The sequence below is a fragment of the Lynx canadensis genome, chromosome B1, assembly GCF_007474595.2.
Source record: "Lynx canadensis isolate LIC74 chromosome B1, mLynCan4.pri.v2, whole genome shotgun sequence".
NCBI lineage: Eukaryota > Metazoa > Chordata > Mammalia > Carnivora > Felidae > Lynx > Lynx canadensis.
In genome coordinates this window covers 185823490-185844939 of record NC_044306.2, presented here as the reverse complement: position 1 = coordinate 185844939, position 21450 = coordinate 185823490, and the positions used below count along the sequence as shown (strand labels likewise).

The following is a 21450-nucleotide window of genomic DNA, read 5'->3' as shown; positions in this document are numbered from 1 at the left end:
TGTAATGCCCCAAACTGCAAATAACTTAAATTCACCAAAGGGTGAATGGATAAGCAGAAAATCTCCATACAACAAAAGGAACGTCCTACTGCTACACACAGCACTGTGGATGAATTTCAAAATCACAGCACTAAACTGAAAGAAGCGAGAAACAAAGAAAGCATACTGTATGATTCCATTTATATAAAATTTTCTAAAATGAAAATTAGTCTACTGTTAAAACAGTCCAGTGCTTCCTTGGGAGTCGAGGCAGAGGGAGAGATGGATTGCATGGGAGCACGGGGAAACAGGATGATCGTTCTGATTTCACAGGTTAATATGCTCGTCAAAGATCATCGGATGGCACCGCTCGTTGTGTGTAACTTATTCTTCATAAAACAATAAACAATGAATAAAGGTTTCAGATCTATCATATCTGGGAAAAATTAAAAGCCCAACCATTGGCACAATCATTTGGGAGAGCAATAGCTAGTAAAATTGCAGACGCAAGCACTCTGTGGTAGGACGCGCATGCAAGGTTGGTCTAGGCTGTAGTGTTTAGAATTCTGAAACCCTGCTAACAACCTAAGAGTCTGTCAGCAGGAAAATGGAGAAGTCAACAGCAGCACACCCATACAGTGGAAAACGACAGAGCAGTGGAAATAATTCACCTGTAACTACATGGATCAAAATGCGCACATAAACCTCAAGACCATGTTGAGGGAAAGAAGTAAAGTTGCAAGAAAAGTATGTACAGGCATCATTTATGTAAAATACAAAGCAGTGCCATATGCTGCTTTTTGACACATGCATATATATAAGTACAAAAAAGTGTGGACAGGAACGGCCTCCAGCTTCAGAATAGTTGTGAGGGGTAGGAGGATATGGAAGCAGATCTAAAGGGCACCAAGCACACTTGAAATATAAAATTTATTTCTTAATGATCTGAAGCAAATACAGGCTGTCCACATTTGTTAAAATCTGAGTGGTACGTCAGTGGTTGGATGTATATATTGTGTGTGTGTGTGTGTGTGTATATATATATATGAGTGTGTGTGTGTATATATGTATACACATATATATACATATATGTATATATGTATGTATACATATATGTATATACATATATAGATATATATGTATATGTGTGTATGTGTATACATATATATGTATGTGTGTATATATGTATACATACATATATACACATGTATATGTGTGTATACATATGTGTATATATATGCATGTGTGTATATATTTAATTCTCTGCTATTTTCTGTATGTTTCAATGATCTCATTTTTAAAAATAAGCTTTTATGGAAGCATATTTATATGAATGCTCTGTTTGCCAGCCTTTATTAGCGTACAACGGCTACCATGACAAAATACCACAGACTGAGTGACTTAACCAGCAGAAATTTATTTTCTCACAGTTCTGGGAGCTGGGAGACCAAGATAAAGGTGCTGGCAGGATTGGTTTCTGGTGAGGTATGTCTCTCGTTGACAGAAAGCCACCTTCTCACCATGTCCTCACACGGCCTTTTCTCCGTGCACTCACCCTGGTGTTTCTTCTTCTTCTAAGGACAGGCTGCCCTATTCGTTGAGGTTCACCCATATGACCTCATTAAGCCTTACTTGCCTCTTTAAAGTCTCTGTTTCCAAATATAGTCACACTGGGGGGTTAGAACTTCTGAATATGAATTTGGGAGGGACACAGTTCAGTACCTACCACCACCCAAAGTAAAAAACTTGCAAGCATCTACATCTGCATTGGTTCCTCGTAATGTGGTCAGGATCAGCATCCGTCGCAGCCATTTCTGCAGTCCCAGCCACCTCCATCGTCATGTGCCTAATGGAAGACTAAGGTCATCGTGAGTATTTTCTGACGCGACGTCTGAAAGCGCTTCTTGGGGCGCCTGGGTGGCGCAGTCGGTTAAGCGTCCGACTTCAGCCAGGTCACGATCTCGCGGTCCGTGAGTTCGAGCCCCGCGTCGGGCTCTGGGCTGATGGCTCGGAGCCTGGAGCCTGTTTCCGATTCTGTGTCCCCCTCTCTCTCTGCCCCTCGCCCGTTCATGCTCTGTCTCTCTCTGTCCCAAAAATAAATAAACGTTGAAAAAAAAAAATTAAAAAAAAAAAAAAAAAAAAAGCGCTTCTTAATAAGTGTAGAATTTTTCAACGGGATTTATCATTATTTTTTTTATTTTTTTTAAACATTTACTTATTTTTGAAAAAGAGCATGAGCAGGGAAGGGGCAGAGAAGGAGACACAGAATCTGAAGCAGGCTCCAGGTTCCAAGGTGTCAGCACAAAGCCCAATGCGGGGCTCGGACCCATGAGCGGGGGGATCGTGACCGGAACCAAAGTCGGACACTCAACTGACTGAGCCACTCTGCTCCCCCGTTAGTAATTATTTTTGACTGCGGAGATAAAGTTCTTGCTTACTGCTGGGCTCATGGTTCTGTTCTACATAGTTGTGAACCAGAACAGCTCATTTCTCAATTGTGGCAAATACACGAATTTCTTTAGCTCTTTTTAATTTCCTAAAACCCTAACTCCTAGATGCATAACGGTTTGTATGATAAATATAAATCATTCAGTGAATTCAACAGACATTTGTTGGGTACTCAGTATGTCAAATTCTCTCAAAGATAGTAGGAAGACAAAAATCAGTAAAATACATTTTCAACTGTTTCAATTGGATTCACTCTTCAAGTACTGCTCAGAGCGGGAAAGAAAACCTGAAAACGAGAATAGGGCTAAAATAAAATATTTTCGAGGGAATAATATCCTAATCTCTGTGTGTCTTACCTGTGTCCTTTTCTGCATTTGCTCCTTAGACTTGCATACAAGGGAGAGAAAAGAAATGCTTTGTAGACTAAATGCTTGACTGCCTTTGGTTTGAGCTTCTCAATGAATTTTTTATTTATAAAAGAGGCATGTTTTCAATGTCTAGATTTCTCTTGGATTGTGGAGGGTGTGGCTTTCATTCCACCACTTGAGATATTTAATCTGTTTTTTTTGGAGGTGGAGAGTAGATAGTCTTCAAAGATGGCGGTCGTTAGTTCCTTCCCACTTTGTAAGCGTGTGTTATTCCACCCATCAGGAAGTGCAGACTGCCTCTCCTTTTCAATCTGAGCTGGTCTGGCAATTTGCTTGGAACATCAGAATGTAGTGAAAGTGAAGCTATGCCAATTTGGGGCTTTGTCTTTAAGAACCTAGGAGCCTTCCCTCTCCCCCCGGAAGTTACTCACATAAATCGTCCAACTCCCCAGAGTCCACCACGCTATGAGGAAGACCACGCTAGTTATGTGGAGAGACCATATTGAAGGAGAGAGTAAGGTCATTCTATTTACCACAACATCATCTCTCTGAAGAAAATCAACAGAAGTGTCTCTTATCTATTATATTGACAGTAGTCAAATATCTTCGATTATTTGCCGAATACATATTTTATAGCTAGATTTCCTTGAGTTGGGATCCAATCAAGTTTTATTCATTACATCCGTCTGTTCCATCTTCCAATCTAGAACAGTTCCTTCATTTTCCCCATGATGGTTACTTTTGGAATTTCCTCCATATTCTGAATTTGTCTAATTATTTCTTCTTAGTGTTCAGCTTGATCTTCTATCCCTTATATTTTCTATGAACTGGAAGTGAGATCTGAAAGCTTGACTAAGTTCGGGCTAAACATTTTTGACAAGAATATTTCAGAGATGATCCTGCACACTTCATACTGCATTTACATCAAGAGTTACATATGGGAATGCAAGCTGGCGCAGCCACTCTGGAAAACAGTATAGAGTTTCCTCAAAAAACTAAAAATAGAACTATCCTATGACCCAGCAATTATACTACTAGGCATTTATCCATGGGATACAGGTGTGCTGTTTCAAAGGGACATATGCACCCCCATGTTTATAACAGCACTATCAACAATAGCCAAAGTATGGAAAGAGCCCAAATGTCCATCGATGGATGAATGGATAAAGAAGATGTGGTATATATATTCAAAGGAGTATTACTCGGCAATCAAAAAGAATGAAATCTTGCCATTTGCAACTACGTGGATGGAACTGGAGGGTATTATGCTAAGTGAAATTAGCCAGAGAAAGACAATAATCATATGACTTCACTCATATGAGGACTTGAAGAGACAAAACAGATGAACATATGGGAAGGGAAACAAAAATAATATAAAAACAGGGAGGAGGACAGAACAGAAGAGACTCATAAATATGGAGGACAAACTGAGGGTTACTGAAGGGGTTGTGGGAAGGGGGATGGGCTAAGTGGGTAAGGGGCACTAAGGAATCTATTCCTGAAATCATTGTTGCACTATATGCTAACTAATTTGGATGTAAATTTTTAAAAAAATTAAAAATAAAAGAGTTACTAAAAGATATTTCATTTTCATTGAAGAATTCATCATGGTAGGGGAGGAAGTCCCAAAGGAGCCAGAGAGCTGTGGCAGTAGGAACTCTGTTCACAAATTGAAAAATATACTTGTCTATGTAGAGGGTAGTTAGATGTCCCTCACCATTTCTTTGAAAACTTAATTCTTGTCCCATCTTCTTTATCAGTGAGTTTTTCTTAGCTCTATTTTTGGATAATGATGATGGTGATAATGATGAGGGGTGATGAGCTGGGTTTCATCACAAGCAAATGTACTAGTTGGTCACAATATTAAAAGAATATTGTCATGAAGGATACTAGTTAAGCCTAAAATCTCGAGAATAAAATTCATAACTTACGACAAAACTGTATTTCAATTCTACGAGCTTTCATTCTTGGCTGTGAGCTATTTTGTTATTATTCAGTGCTTTTCATATGAAGATCCCTAAATATTAAGTGGGCTCGTGGATCAAACAGTGAAAGATGTATAACAAAAATGAATTATTTTTTAAGCAAACTGTATTATTAATCAGCATCATTTTATTCAGTAAGTTTTAACCTGTTTCAGACTCCATGTAAAGAGTTCTTTGAGAAAATAAATCCTGAAGCTTAAAGATTTTTATTCAAACACCAAGTAATGCAATAGATTTGACTTTTGTCATTTCAAAATACTGTAAAATTACTTATGTTCTAATGTTGCTTATCTTAAATAAATGGAAAGCGTGCCACAATTCTCTTTTGACTAAGAATTTTGAATTGGAATAGACTGATACTTTAGTCCTGGTTCTGCCCCTTATCAGCTCTGTGTTGTTGGACAGATCTTGCAAACCAGCTTTCTCTCCATATGTAAAATATACAAGCTAATGATAACTTCAGAGGTTTCTAACAAGAACAAATAAGATATATTATGTGAAAAGTGTGGTACAAATTCTGGTGGTTATAGATTGGGTTTCTATGTGAGCAACTGTCTGGTTTTTTTTTTATTAAATATATGGTTTTTTTTATTTTAGAGAGAGAACATGAGTAGGGGAAAGGGCCAGAGGGAGAGCAAGAGTGAGAGAGTGACAGAGAGAGAGAGAGAGAGAGAGAGAGAGAGAGAGGAATCTCAAGCAGGCTCCACACGTAGTGACATAGGGCTTGATCCCATGAGCCTCAGATTATGACCTGAGTTGAAATCAAGAGTCGAATATTCAACGACCTGAGCCATCCAGGAGCTCCTGTCTGTGTGTATTAATGACATTTTTGGACTTTTGGTTTTAGATGAGGAGATAAGGCTACATGCACGCTTATGGGTTTGGATTATTACATAAAGAGAGTATGTGCACATGCAAATTTCTGGATTTGACAACATCTTGCCTGGAGCATGGTGACAGATTTGGAATCAAAAGACTATCTTAAAGTTCTCTGTTGTGTGGCATATGGGGTTGACAGGGGATTGAGAGGAAAAGTCACCTGAGGTCACTGGGTAAAAGAAAGAGATTTATCCAAATCTGATCCTCTGGGAAACTAAGTGACATTTCAAAAGGTGTTTGTTCAGAATCCTGACACCCAGCTCCAGCCAGGGAAATGTGAACCTGGCAGAGCAGAGATGGCTGGTGCCTGTGCCTGTGGGTTTTTGGGGTTTTTTTTTTTCTTTTTTTTTTTTTAGTCCTTGAAATTGAAAGCATGTGAAGTCAAAAAGAAGCTGCTAATCTACTCTGTATACAAAGAGATGTGTTAATTTTTCTTTTGACTCCAAGAACCCTGGCTGTTCTGCTTACAAAATTCCCACCTGACAGTTCAGTCTTCTGAAACTATTGAGGCTCACAGAAATAGCAGAACAATCAGGTGGCCTTGCCTTTCCCAAGAGTCAGAGAGTTGTATAAACATTTAGGGCTGATCCCAGGGCTGCAGAGGAACTGCTTTAACCAGCTTCAGAGACGTTTCTGCCTGAATGCCTGTCAGGACAAATAAGACTGCCTTTTATCTCAGTGTGGCTTGGGGACCAATCCAGGAAGCTATTCTACCCTTCAAGTGTTTGTTTTAACGTGAGCTACTTAAAGGTAATCGGGAACTGCATTTAAACCAAGGTGCTGGTTTAAACCAAGGTCACCACTGCCCCAGCCTAGTTTCTAAGCAAGCGAACACCCAGCCTCACTTGCTATCCAATGCTGTGTGTGAGGAGTTGGAAATGCCTGATTCCCTGAATCTCTAGCTTAAATGCGGTTTATTTGCCTGGACAGCATCCCCCTTAATATCTTTTGAGGGCAAATATTACGGTCTTTTAAGTTTCGAGAGTCTTTGGCTCAGGGCAATTTGTCAGTGTTGATGCAGAAAGTTGGCATATTTTGTGGAAGAATGCAGTCGAAAAAGCCTTCGATTCTGACTGAAGAGGTTGAAAGGTAGCAGAATATGCCACTCCCAAATACAGCACTTGGGCATAAGGATGATTTTGAGCTGAAGGTAATTGAGAAAAAGCAGATATAAGAAAAGCCCTTTGCCTTCCCCTTATATTTGCCTAAAAGCAGGACATAATATGTAAAGATGCCCCACCACCACCACCACCACACACACCCCTACAAGGACAGAGGTTAATCACTGCAGAAAATTCTAGGTCCTTCTTAACCACCAGTTTCCCCATATCCTTGCCTTCCCACGGTTTGGTGCCCCTGGAAACTCAAAGTCCTTTCCTTTGTCTTGTCAGGTCTCTAAAAACATTTTTGTCAAGATGCTGTACAAGCCCAAGTTTTAATCACTCCTTTGAGATACTGATCTCTAAGCTCCAGGGTGTGTGTGTGTGTGTGTGTGTGTGTGTGTGTGTGTGTCTGTCTCTGTCTCTGTCTCTCTCTCTCTCTCTGTCTCTCTCGTGAACTGGATGCGGGTGTTAATGAACTTCTGCTGGTTTTTTTCTCCTGTTAATTTGTCTTTTGTTAGTCTAATTTATGGGGCCTCAGCCAGAAAACCCAAGATGGTTAGGGGAAAAGACTTTTTTCCTTCCCTTCAAGGTCAACTAGATTCTAGTGGAGGTTCTATTCATCATTTGGGGAAGTTATTTGAGTTTCCCGTGTGCATATGTGTGTGTGTTAACTTATTTAACAGCACTGATGAGGTTTTGGGGTGATGGTGGGGTTTGGAGCTGATGGCCAAGAAACAATTCTTGAAGATGTCTTTCGTGCACAAAGGTGATTTTTTAAAGCATGGGGACAAGACCCGAGGGCAGAAAGAGCTGCATTGGGGCTGTGAAGAGTGGCTCGTTATATACTATGGGGCTGGGGGAGGGAAAGTCAAAAGGGAAGTCTCCAAAGCGATTTTCATATGCTAAAGACTCACAGATGATTGGAGGCCAAGATACTGTGGAACTAAGGTTGTTTTTCCCTCTAGCAAAGCATTAACATTAAGACAGTAGGGAGTTCCTGGAGAAATGTTTTACTCTGCCAGCCTCAAGTATCTGTCAATGGGCTGCAGGTTATAAGGAAATTTAATTTAATCTGCCATTTCCTTCTTGTCTTTGTTCCCCCACATCACTGTGGAGGGGAGGGTGATGCTGAGGCTCCAGGAAACCCAGTCTATGAGTTTCTGGAGGTTAGGCTATTGATAAGATCGCCTTTTTCTTGTAATTTCACACACAGGAGACCCATGTCCTGTATGACTGTGATCTCTATCAGTTAACCATTTGTTTTCTGTCCTTTCCTGGTTTTGAGGAGGCGGGAGTGCCCAAGGACTACCACACATATCCCACCTGGAGGGTGGGGGGTGGTGTAGCTTGTACTTTGTCCTCAGCCCACCTTATGCCCTCAGCACTCCCCCCATCAGTACTGCCACTTATAGCGATCTTACTTTTGCCATGTGCGGTGTTGAGTGTTATTCATGCTGTGTTGGCCATCTTCTCGTTGCCCGTCCAGACCTTCTTTCCACTCCTCCCCGCCCCACCCTGCTCTATGCTCCGGGAGACTGACCTACATGGACGCCATCAACACGCAGTCCACATCTCGTCTCTGGTTGTTTTTTGCCAATAGGAGACACTGACAGATGAAAGATCTGAGGTCCAAAGGAGGAGCGTGAGGTAGGGGTTTTCATCCCTTCAGCTTCTTCCCTGTGGGCTTGTCGTGGTTGACTGAGGGCCTCTGCTGAAGGCCATGAGTCTGGTAGGGCTGCTCCTTCTGAGGAAGCAGCCAAAGGCCAGCTGGATGCAAAGCACAAGCTAGCAACTCCCCCACCCCTCCCTTCAAAGCACCACAGGTGGAATCTGTGTGACATTCCTCAGGCATTCCTGGCTGCCCTAAAGCTAAGAGAAGGAGAAAACCAATGACTAACTGATGGAGATCATAGTCATGCAGACAGAGTCTCCATCAGTTTAGAAATGTTTTAGTAAATTACAAAAAAAAAAAAAAAAGGCAATCTTATCAATAGCCCAACCTCCAGAAACCCATAGACTCAGTTTCCTGGAGCCCTAACACCACCCTCCCTTCCATAGTGACGTGGGGAACAAAGGCAAGCAGGAAATGGCAGGTAAAATTAAATTTCCTTATAACCTGCAGCCCATTGACAGATACTTGAGGCCAATACAGCGTAGAATATTCCTCCAGGACCCCTACTGTCCTAATGCTAATGCCTTACTAGAGGAAAAACAACCTTAGGGTGACAATAGCTAGGCCCCCAGTATCTTAGGAGTCCTCCTTTGGGTATGAAAGTCCTTTTGGAGGCCTTCCTTTTGCCTTTACCTGCCCCAACTCCATAGAATATAACCAGTCTCTCCTTACAACTCCATTGCAACTCTTTCTGCCCAAGATCCTGTCCCCGTGCTTTAATAAAATCATCTTTTTGTGCCAAAGACATCTCAGGAATTCCTTGTTCACCATCAGCTCCAGATCGCCATCACTCCAAAGTCAATTCCACGTCTCCCCTGCTGTTAATGGCTCTAAGAGAAGGCACATTCCCCGGGTAGCTGAACTTAACCCTGCCCACAAGCTGGTGAGCAGTCCCCTTATGAAACGCCCCTCAAATTCCCCACGTGAGCGAGTCATCTGTTTCCCGCCAGGATCCTGAATGTCACACGTGATCTCATGCCATTCTTCCCGCAAGCCAGAAGACACGTGTATTATTATCCCCATAGCACACCCGAGAAAGGCTCAGAGATGTTAAACAGCTGGCCTGAACTTACATAATTAACTTGTAAATGGTGGAGCAGGATTCAAAGGAAGGTCTTTGTGACTCAGTTGTACCACCTGCCCCTCCCCAGGGTGTGCTATATTGCAAGACCTCTGTGGTCCTAAACTTTACCCTTTGTCCTCTTTCTGTAAAAAATGCTTTGTAGACCCCCTTGACTCTCTTAACATGAAATTCATAGATAATATAATCTACCTAAATGCCTAATTTTTTTTTAAGTTCATTTATTTTGAGAAAGGGAGAGAGTGTCCACGTGCGTGTGAGTGGGGGAGGGGTAGAGAGAGAGAGAGAGAGAGAGGGAGAGAGAATCCCAAAGAGGTTTAAAATTTTTTTTTAACTTTTTAATTTATTTTTGAGAGACAGAGAGAGACAGAGCATGAATGGGGGAGGAGCAGAGAGAGAGGGAGACACAGAATCAAAAGCAGGCTCCAGGCTCTGAGCTGTCAGCACAGAGCCCGACACGGGGCTCGAACTCACGGACCGTGAGATCATGACCCGGGTTGAAATCAGGCGCTTAACCGACTGAGCCACCCAGGGCCCCCTGAATTTTTTATGTATACAGGACATTTTGAAATCGGAGCTAAACTAGGAGATTCATGTAGAATCACTACCAAGGTGGCCCAAAAATATTCACTCTATCCCTGCGCCTCCGTGGGAGAGGCGAGTACTCTTACTTTTCACTCCTCGATGTTGGGCTCGCCAATGTAGCCCGCTTTGGTCGAGTGGAATAACAGCAGCCTAGACTGAAATAAGGCTTGAAGTGTGCTGTGCAGGGGGGGCTTGGCCCCTTGCACCCCTGCCATTATCGTGAGGTGGGATTCTCCCAGCCACCTGCCGTCCCCGCAGCCTGGCTCCCTGGTGAGACGCATGCAGAAGACCTGAGCCCAACCCAAGCAAGGAGACCCGCCCACCTGACCAAGTTTGGAGCAGAACCGCCCAGCTGAGCCCAGCCTAGATCAGTCAACCCCCCCCCCCCCCGCCCCCGCCCTGCTCACCCAAGATGCGTGGGGGGGAATGCTGTTTTAAGCCACGTTTTTCTGGACTGGCTTGCTCCCCAGAAATTGCTGACAGATACAACCAGGACGACTGTGACGGCTATAAAGGCAGATACAGATGGGTTGTTTGGGGGACTCAGATAACATGGGCCACGTTGCTATAGGTCATGTGGGTTTCCCACAATGGTGCTCCATTCCTGCTTTTCCTTCTGGACAAAGCAAAGTATAGTTTCCCCTTGGTATACACGGCAGTGCATTCCTGGCATATTCAGATATTTTAAAATTCTACGCAAACACTTTGTGTTTGTGTAAATCAAAGAGTCTGGGTTCAAATAAGTATAAATAGATTATTCGCCCACATAAATGTCTTTCTGGACTCGAAAAAAGCTGTGCGACCTTTAGTGCAATTAATTCCTTTTGCAATTAATTCTTCATTGCACAGGACTGTTCTGTGACAGGCTATTTGGCATCTAACTCCTACCCTCCACATTCCAACAGGGCCCCTCAAAACCCTGTGACAACCGAAGACACCTCTGCCCATTTCCAAAATGCTCCCTGGGAGGAGGTGGTTTGGCCCTTACTGGAATCACCAGATGAGGTGACTCAGTGGTCCCTTCCAGTCCAAATAGTCTCAGATTTTCTGAGTCTGATTTTAGTTGTCATTTAATCAGTAAATACGTATCAAATGTCTGTTACGCATCAGCACTATGGGTATAAGAATTATATGGGGCACCTGGGTGGCTCAGTCGATTAAGTATCTGACTTCAGCTCAGGTCATGATCTCACAGTTCATGGGTTTGAGCCCTAATTCGGGCTCTGTGCTGACAGCTCGGAGCCTGGAGCCTGCTTCAGAGTCTGTGTCTCCCTCTCTCTCTGCCCCTCCCCCACTCATGTTCTGTCAGTCTTGCAAAAATAAATAAACACTGAAAAAAAATTAAAACAACAGCAACAACAACAACAAACCACTGACGTGCATTCGAGCTGCTACAGGAACACGTAAGAAGAACATCTAACCTAATCTTGGGGGCTCCTTGGAGGAGGTGATGTCTAAGCATCGCTGACGGAGGAACAGGCACCCATGAGCAAACGGGTAAGAGGGCAGGGGTAAGAGGGAACAGAGGAGAAGAGCAAGCGGCAGGCTCCACCCCCCCGAAACCGAGACTGCGGAAGGAGCTTGAGCACTGGGCTCCCACAGACCTTAGTTCAAACCCCGCCTCAGCTCTCATCCGGAGCCATTAGAATAACAGCTTTACTAATTGTTCATTACATCCCAGGCACTCCAGTGAGTGCCCTACAAGGATTCTTTCCTTTAATCCTCCCAAGAGTCTTATTAGCCATCCCTCTGTTACAGAACGAGAAACTGAGGCACAGCAAGGTTAAGGTTGCCTGAATTAAAAGGCAGTGGAGCCAGATTAGAACCCAGACAATGTGACTCCAGGACTAACATTCCTCACTCCCACCTGCATGGTCTGACCCCTGACCCTACTGCCTCCTGTGCAAAAGGAATACAACAATAATTCCTGCGAATTGGTAGATGGATGAAATGTTTACATATTGAAGGCACCAGGCCCATTTGTGGGATGTTTTGAAAGTTATCATCCAAGTTCAATCTTTCCCTTTTTTAAGTGAGAAGCATCGTAACCCGGAGAGTATACAGTGTATATGATTTTAGCTACGAATCACATTTAAAAAAAAATTTTTTTTTTAGCATTTATTTATTTTTGAGAGAGAGACAGAGCACAAGTGGGGGAGGGGCAGAGAGAGAGGGAGACACAGAATCTGAGCTGTCAGCACAGAGCCCCACACAGGGCTCGATCAAACGCACGAACCGGAGATCATGACCTGAGCTGAAGTCGGACGTTTAACCCACTGAGCCCCCCGGGCATCCCACAAATCACATTTTTGAAACCTGAAGTGCCATATTCGAAAAGCCTATGTGAAGGTCAAGTTGGGTTACACAAACGAGGAAACATGAAACCCAAGTAGCTTAAATAAACAAGGGTTTATTCTCACATCAAAGACGTGTAGTTAGGTTGGTGGGAAAGCAAACTGGCACAGCCACTCTGGAAATCGGTGTGGAGGTTGCTCCAAAAAAATAAATAAAAAATAGAGCTACCAGCGATTCAGTGATTGCGCCACTAAGTATTTATCCAAAGGATACAAAAATGCTGATTCGAAGGGGCACGTGCCCCCCCGCCGATGTTTATAGCAGCACTAGCGACAATAGCCAAAGCATGGAAAGAGCCCAAATGTCCATCGACAGATGAACGGATAAAAAAGATGTGGTGTATGTATATTCAATGGAGTTTTACTCGGCAATCAAAAAGAATGAAATCTTGCCATTTGCAATGTCGTGGATGGAACTAGGGTGTATTATGCTAAGTGAAATAAGTCAGTCAGAGAAAGACAAGTATCATATGATTTCACTCATATGTGGAATTTAAGAAACAAAACATGAACATCGGGGAGGCGAAGGAAAAATGAGATGAAAACAGAGAAGGAGGCAAACCATAAGAGACTTTTAAATACAGAGAACAAACTGGGGGTTGCTGGAGGGGGAGGGGGGCTCAATGGGTGAGGGGCATTACGGAGGGTACTTGGGATGAGCACTGGGTGTCGAATATCAGAGATGAATCACTGGGTTCTACTCCTGAAAGCAATACTACACTGTATGTTAACTAAGTTGAACTTAAATAAAGTTTTTTAAGAAGAAGTATATTTCGACCAGTTCCTCCTATCTTTTTGCCTTCTGTCTCACAGTTACCTCAAGGCCCAAGATGGCTGCTGGAGCTTCAGCCGTTATATCTGCTTTCCACCAGAAGGGAGGACGAGGGATGAAGAGTAAGGAGATACATTGCCCAGCGGAGTCAGTCCCTTGAAGGGCCTTCTGTGAAGTCCCACAGAGGATTTCAATTTAGTCTGGGATTAGGACTGACCGGTGGCAGGGTACAGAAGGGCACCCCGAGACCAGGCAATGCCTCGGGACTGGTCACATGCCAGAGCTCCCTGTGCATCAGGCTGAGGATCCACTCTGGCTGAAACACGTCTGCCTCGGCTCTACCCCTGCCCTTTCCTGCTCCTCTGACCTCTTTACAAGTTTCTCCTTCCAAACACCACTTGCAAAAGGATCTGCACCCCAGGCTCTGTGTGTAGGAACCCCATGTTCTTTCTTAGCCCAAATCTGTCTTTTTATAATCTCACCTGGGGCTGGCCATGTTGAATAATCCAGAATAAATGGATTCTCTTCCTTAGGTGGCCCCCTGACCTACTTGAAGGCAGCCATAAAGGAATAACGTGACGACTAACGTGTACACGTCACTGGGCTGGTGACAAAGCGCTCTGTGAGTTTTTGCTCACGTACGCTGAACCCTCCCAGTCCTTGAGGGTAGACATGGTTAGTTTTACAGGTGAGGAAACCGAAGTTCAGACAGTGACTTCTCCAAGGTCACTTGGAAGATAAAACAAAGAGCTGGGCTCTCCGGGAGGAGGATGTCAAACCCAGATGAGGCGTATGTTTGCGAGGGCTGCTGTGACAAAGTGCGACAAACCAGGAGGCTTCAAACAACAGAAATGTATCCTCTTACAGCTCTGGCAGTGTCAGCAGCGTGAGGCTCCCGTCCAAGGCTCTAGGGGAGCATCTTTCCTTGTCTCTTCCTAGATCCTAGTGACCCCAGGCGTTGCCTGGCTCGTGGCATCTTCCTGTGGCTTTCTCTGTGTGTGTCTCTGTGTCCTCTCCTCTCCCCATAAGGACACTCTCGTCAGATGTAGGGTTCACCCGAATCCAGCATGATATCTCCTCTATCCTTAACCGATTCCACCTGCAAAGACCCTATTTCGAGATCGACATTCTGAGGTTGCAGGGGGATATCAATCTTTGGGGGACACTATGGAACCCAGGGAACTTTGCTTTTAGTAGATTTATTGATCTCTGGGTTTCATTTCTATGTGAAGGAACAGTCACCTTCACGCACATAAATGCACGTTCTCTTCTGCACCTTGTTCCCAGCTCTCACACTGGAGGGGCAAATGCGGGCGGCATATTGACCGGGGGGGGGGGATGGCAGGGAGAATGGAGAGAGGGGTTAGCTGGTCTTGACCGGAAAGGAGCTTCAAGGCGTATTAGTAGAAGGTACATCCGTGCCATATTATGGCTGCAGCCATAGAGCCTTAGTTGGCATTCTTTTTGAAGTTTATTTTGAGAGAGCAAGAGAGTGTGGGGGAGAGGCAGAGAGAGAGAGAGAGAGAGAGAGAGAGAGAGAGAGAGAATCCCAAGCAGGCTCCATGTTGTCAGCACAGAGCCTGATGCAAGGCTCAAACTCACAAACTGAGAGATCGTGACCTGAGCCGAAATCTAGAGTGGAATGCCTAACGGACTGAACCACCCAGGAGCCCCAGTTGGCATTCTTGGGTGTGACTGATAGAACGAACCTCATCTCAAACTGGCTTAAGGAGAAACTTATACGACCCACATAAGTGAAAGCTTCAGGCATGGCTGGGTCTAGGTGCTCATGTGGTATCCTCATACGTTCCCATTTCCTAATTCTGTTCTCCTCTTATTGACTTTTGGGCCAAGGCAGGCGCTCCTTAAGTGGTGGGAAACTGCAAAAACCATACCTACCACAAATACCAACAGCTACCTGGTTGCTCCAGTGAAGAGCGCTTCAGTGACAGATTGTGTCACTGGCTCCCCTTCTTCACCCCCTTCTGACCCACTGCCCTTTGCCATGTAACTTCGCAATGCTTGGCCGTGTGACTTGCCTGAACCAAAAGCCTACGGTGGAAGTAACAGTGGCAGCCCCAAGCCCAGGCTTCCAGAAGCTCGTCCCTTTGTCCTAACTCTTGAGCTCCGGCTGTTCCCATGAGAAAGACATGTCCAGACTGGCCCGCTGGATCCAGGAGGAGCACGAGAGACACACGGAACAGAGCCGAATTAGCTCGGCCAACGCGACCCTAGACAAGCCGGTCACCTACCCCAGGCGAGATGGGAAAGCTGAACCTGTGCGGCACATGAGAAATCAACATCTCGGATGCCACTAAGACGACAACATTGAACTACAGTAGTTTCTTTCCCAACCGTTCTAGCAGAAGCGCCCGGGCATTTGCCCAAACCCAAGCCAGTCCCCGTGGTTCTTCCTACCTCTCCAATCACGTGAGCTAAAGTTGGGGAGGGTTGCCGAGGGAAACTGGGATTCTGGTACATAAGACAGGGAAGTCGGTCAGGCATCACTACAAAACGCTCTTCTGCCTTCAACCCTTTTCTCTGCGGTAGATTTGGAGATTGGAGAGCTTCCATCCTACTAGCAAAGTAAGGAGTGAGACTTCCGGGTCCCGCAGGAAGCTGGGTGGTTTGCCCGTGTCCTCCGGTTGGGGGAGTCACTGAACTGGACCCGTCTTAGTGGCCTGGTGTCAGAGACTATGGTCTGCGAGCCCAGGGTCCGGCTCCGCGCTCAGGGCTCAGGAGACCCACCTCCAGCTCTGCCACTGGTTTCCTTTTGAGCATCCTTCTCTGTCCCTCGGCTTTCTTCCACCCAAGGATTTTCCTGTGCAGATTAGACGATAAGAAGAAACTTCCCCAGCTTATTGTTGTGAAGTCAGAGTCTCGCCCCTCTCAGCAAATATTCAACACGCACGACTTTTACCAGATATGTCTGAATATAAGGTGAGGGTTTTGTTTTGTTTTGTTTTGTTTTGTTTTGTTTTGTTTTGTTTTCCTTCCCAAAATTATCCCCCGGAAAAGAGGGAACTGCCTTAATTTTGAAACCTTCCGATTCTCTCACACTAAAGGGTACTTTACCTTATTTGGGTCGACCTTTGTCATACTTGTACTGTTTGGGGAAGCTTACCCGTTAAGGCTGCAAATCCATACCGTCTTAGGCTGCTTAGAGAGGTCACCCCACAGAGTCGGGAGTTAAAGGGAGAATTAGAAAAATACGGATTCAGTGACTATTTTTGGTGATAGGAGTTCATGAATCCAACTGCAAATTTTGTAAAGAAGTCTTTTAAAGATCACAAATCTGTACCTGGAAGAAAAGTTTTTCAATAAAAGTGTTAGTGTTAATGAGAATGGGTAGTTAGGTCTTGAGATGAAATTTCTCAAAGTATCGTCATGTTTGGATCTAGAGGGTTTTTAAAAATTTTTTTAAAGTTTATTTATGTTGAGAGAGACAGAGACAGCGCAAGTTGTGGAGGGGCAGAGAGAGACAGAGAGAGGGAAAGAAAGAGAATCCTGATATGGGGCTTGAATTCACGAAACCATGAGATCATGACCTGAGCTGAAACCAAGAGTCAGACCCTAACTGACTGAGCCACAGACACCCCTGGGTCTAGAATTTTCTATCCAAATGACATATAAGTGCAGATAACGTGCACTGGCAACCAGTGCTGGACAGCTTGAACAGGGACATTGTTATGTCAAAGTCCAGATGCTGAAGGTGCAGGTGAGAGAATCGAGTGAAACCACTGTATGAAATGTGCATGAAAAAGAGCAATATATCTAAATTAATATGCCGTAGGACTAAATGTGTGATGTTAGATATGTGTGTGTAAATCAGTTCTTTAGAACTATAAGGAGAATTTTACTTTTCCACCCATAACCGCACGTATGTGCGTGTGTATGCTATAATGTCTTGAAATTGGATAGACTGATTCTTCCTTCTTTATTATTTTTCAAAGTTCCTTTGGCTACTTTAGTTCCCTTGCTTTTCCTATAAACTTCAGAATAATGTCTTTACCTGCAAAAGTCTGGCTGGGATTTTGATAGAAATGGTGTTAAACGTGTACATGCACTAAACCTGGGGAGAACTGACATCCCTGCTATGTCGACTCTTAACCTAGTGACACAGTGTCTACATTTATTTAGACCTTTGATTTTGTCATTAGCATTTTGTAGTGTTCCACATACAAGTTCTGAACATGTTTGTTGGATTTACACCTAAGTATTTCATTTATCTCAGCAGTTGTAAGTGGTATTTCATTTCTAATTTGGGCGTTCACGTGATCATTCCTAGAATATGGAAGTAGGATGGGTTTTGTATGTTTCCTAATCTCATATCTTGCAACCTTGCTGACCTCAATTTCAGCTGGAATTATTTTTGCAGATTCCTTGGCATTTTCTATGTAGACAATCATGTCGTATGCAAAGAGGGACAGGTTTATTTCTCTCTCTCTGATGTATAGATGTCGATGCATATGCAACGATAACGTTCAACTGTTAACAGTTGCCCAAGAGGTAGAAGATGACAGTGTGACTCTCACTTTGGGGAAGAAAGAAGAGGATGTCTCCCTCAAACGCGGTTGCTGCAGCTATTTCTATTGTCAGCTACTGGTGGTGGTGATGCTGCCTTTTGGTCTTAAAACCCCACCAAACCTGCTCCAAAGAGTCCTCTCATCTTTTGGCTGTATTCTTACGAGAGGATGGTGCTTGGGGTACTAAGGGTAGAGCAGATAATAGGTGAGCTTATTGCACAGGTCCAATAAATTGCGTGCAAATATCCCCCCCATTTCCCCAAACCCTTACCCTGGTCTGCCCGCCAGGGACCCCTTTGGGGGCAGCCAGGGGCAGAAGAGACTGCCTTTCGGGGCGTAGCCTCAGCCCCGGCGGTCTCAGCTCCTCCTAGACGCGCGGGGGCGCTGTGAGTTCCCCGTGCCGCGTGGCGGCACTCTTTCTCAGACGCCTTTGTTTGCACGGAGGCTTTCGGGACGGTGGCGGGAAGATGGCGGCCCCCAGGGACTGGCTGGGAGCGGTGGAGGAAGAGGGGAACTCGGGTCTTCAGGGGAGCTCGGGAGTGGAGGTGGTTTTTCCTTCTGATCCCGCCACGCCTGCCCCGCTGTGCCCTCACGGTGGGTGCGCGTTTGGGCTCTGCCGAGGTTTCGGGCGCAAGGGGCGGGGGTTAGCCTGAAGATGCCATGGGCTTCTTACGGCTCCCAGATTTTTATGCTCTCTACCACCATGTGTGATCCCTAGAAAACGCCCTTTCTTCGGGACGTAGTGTTTTCAGCTTATTTAAGACACTGTCATAGGAAGTCCTCACTGTTGCGGTTTTGGCTCCGTGGCTGTTACATTCCTCTCCCCCCCTCCCCGCCAAGGGAAGAGACAGTCTAAGCAAAGGGGATGCATGTTATTGAGTAAATCCGTTGCCAAGTACTTGTGGACTTCATTGGTTGTTTTGATATCTTTATTTTAAAAAGTTAGGGAGAAAGAGGGGCGTAGCTAGTCGACTGAGCCACAGACTCTTGATTTCCGCTCAGGTCTCGATTCCAGCGTGGTGGTATCGAGCCTCCCCGCCCCTCCCTCCGTGCGCTGAGCATGGAACCTGTTGAGGAGTGTCTGTGTCTGTGTCTCTCTCCCTCCATCCTTTTCCCCCGCTCGCGCGCTCTCCCTCTCTAAAATAAAAGATAAAAATTTAAAAAGAAAGGGAGAAGAATAGCGTGAATTATTGCTTAGAAACCAGACCAAGTTTTTCTCTAACTTATGGAGAGAGGATGTGCCCAACTCCAAAAGCCCAAATTTTCACTGAAAGGATAACTGGGTGGAGGTGGCAAAATGCTCAGTTCTCTGGACCCTGGCCATGTTTTAGTCTCAGGAGCCAGGTCATTCATCATGTAGACAGCAACTGACTACGGCATTTTCTTTCTGGAGAGACTAGTTTGTAAAAGCCATTTCTTCAGTCATCAGTGTCTAAACATTGTGACGGGAAAAAAAAGTAATTAAACAGAGTGTAGGTTGAATTATGACAAATTGTGCGTAAAACCAAATCAAGCTTTATTTAAGGGCAGTGAAAACTAAGAACTTGATGTAGATGACGATTGTTGATATGTTTTGTCCCTTTCTGGAACTAGGACCCACTCTTCTGTTTGTAAAGGTGAACCAAGGGAAAGAAGAATCACGGAGGTTTTATGCCTGCTCAGCCTGTAGAGATAGGAAAGACTGTAATTTTTTTCAATGGGAAGATGAAAAGGTATATCAACTTTGTGGACATATATGTTTTTATTTTTGATGTATGTGACAATTTGTTTGAGAATGTGTGAACCAATAAAAACGCAGTTTGAGCATTAAATGAGATAAATCTCTTTGGATAGATGAAGACATGGTTTTTGGGTCAAGGGACTGGAGTTTAGACCTACTCTCAACTTAACTCTGATTACTGATATTGTAAATAACTGTCTCAAAGACAGTTCCCTTTAAGATTCAGAGGTGTTAGTATAGATTTCTCCCTAACGAGTCTAGGTTGTGATCATGTCAGGCAGTGTTTTAGAAAAACGTTTTTTTTTTTTTTTTTTTTTTTAACATTTGAGTGAGCATCCTTTATACAGTTACTATATGACTGATGAAGGCACCTAGGGAGGTAGTTATCAGCTTGGTATCTTCTTGGACTCAGCTCCAGTTGAAGTTTCTGAAAATTTTGTCTAGAAAAATCCCAGCTTTGTTGGGTTTATTGGAATACAGTCTTGTATACGACTCTCCTGCACGTCTGTTAAAATCACTGTGAGATAATCCTGCAGGGCTTTAATATGTTAGGTATTGCTTCGTACTACTCTAGAACTTTACCAGTTTAATGTGTTTTGTTTTGTTTTCCCCTGAAACAGATGCTTGTTTACAACATTGAGCTGCTCTAATTGGCCTCTTAATGTCAGAATGTGATACCGGGTTTTCTAGGATGATAGCAAGTTTGGTAGTTTATTAAATGTTTTTTTTATTCTTTTCCAGTTGTCAGAAGCTAGACTTGCTGCCCGAGAAGCTCATAACCGAAGATGTCAGCCTCCTCTATCCCGAACGCAGTGTGCAGAAAGGTGCTGATGTGGTGTCATTTTTATTTATTATTTTTGTTTTGTTTTTTTCCTGGGTCCTTAAATTTACTTTCATTTTTTAAAAAGTTTTTATTATGGTAAAATATATATAACATAACATTTGCCATTTTAATAATTTTAAATGTACAGTTCAGTGGCATTAATTGTAGTCACAGTTATGCGATTGTCACCGTTATATATTTCCAAAACCTTTTCATCACCCCAAACAGAAACTCTCTTATCATCAAGCAGTAACTTCCCATTCCAGTTCTTCCCAAACCCTGGTAAGCTCTCATACAATTTATGTCTCTATGAATTTGACTGTTCTAGTTACCCCATGTAAGTGGAATTATGTATTTCTGATTTGGCTTTTTTTGTGCCTGGTTAATTTCACTTAGCATGTTTTCAGGGTTCGTTCATGTTGTGGCTTGTGTCAGAACCTCATCCTTTTTATGTCTGAGTAATACTGCATCACACACACACGCCACATTTTGTTGATCTATTCATTCATCAGTGAACACCATTTCCACCTTTTGGCTGTTGTGACTAATGCTACAGAGAACATTGGCATACGAATGTCTGCTTGAGTCTCTGTTTTCAAGTCTTTTCTATATATACCTAGGAGTGGGATTATTGGATCATACGATATTTCTGTGTTTAGTGTTTTGCTGAACCACCAAACTCTTACCCACAATGGCTGCACCATTTTACATCCCTACCAGCAACGTACAAGGATTCCAGTTTCTCCACATCCTTGTCGATACTTACTATTGTGTGTGTGTGTGTGTGTGTGTGTGTGTGTGTGTGTTTTAATTATCTTAGTACTTGTGAGGTGATGTGTCATTGTGGTGTTGAATTTTAGGTCCCTAATGAGTAATGATGTTGATTATCTTTTCATGTGCTTGTTGGCCATTTGTATATCTTCTTTGGAGAAATGTCTATTCAAGTCCCTTGTTCATCTTTAATAGAGTTGTAATTCTTGTTGTCGAATTGCAGGAATTCTTTATATGTTGAGGGACATCAGACCCTTATCAGATATAGGATTTTTACACACTTTTTCCTATTCTGTAAATAGCCTTTTCACTTTCTTGATGATGTTCTTTGATGCACAAGAGTTTTTAAATTTGATCAAGTCCAATTTATCAAATTTTTGCTTT

At 43.7% G+C, this 21450-nt stretch overlaps 1 protein-coding gene across 2 annotated transcripts in view; it reads left to right on the top strand.

Annotated features, from left to right (window-relative positions):
• Nucleotides 1–18201: 18201 nt before the first annotated feature.
• Nucleotides 18202–21450, top strand: part of ZCCHC4 (zinc finger CCHC-type containing 4) — a 51189-nt gene continuing 47940 nt past the window's right edge. Inside the window, exons 1-3 of one of the 2 annotated variants that reach the window (XM_030314098.2) lie at nt 18202–18346; nt 19346–19464; nt 20214–20296. In XM_030314098.2, the coding sequence (XP_030169958.1) occupies nt 18220–18346; nt 19346–19464; nt 20214–20296 (329 nt within the window). In that variant the 5' untranslated portion in view covers nt 18202–18219. The remainder of the gene's footprint in view (nt 18347–19345; nt 19465–20213; nt 20297–21450) is intronic. The other variant, XM_030314099.1, reaches the window with a different exon arrangement.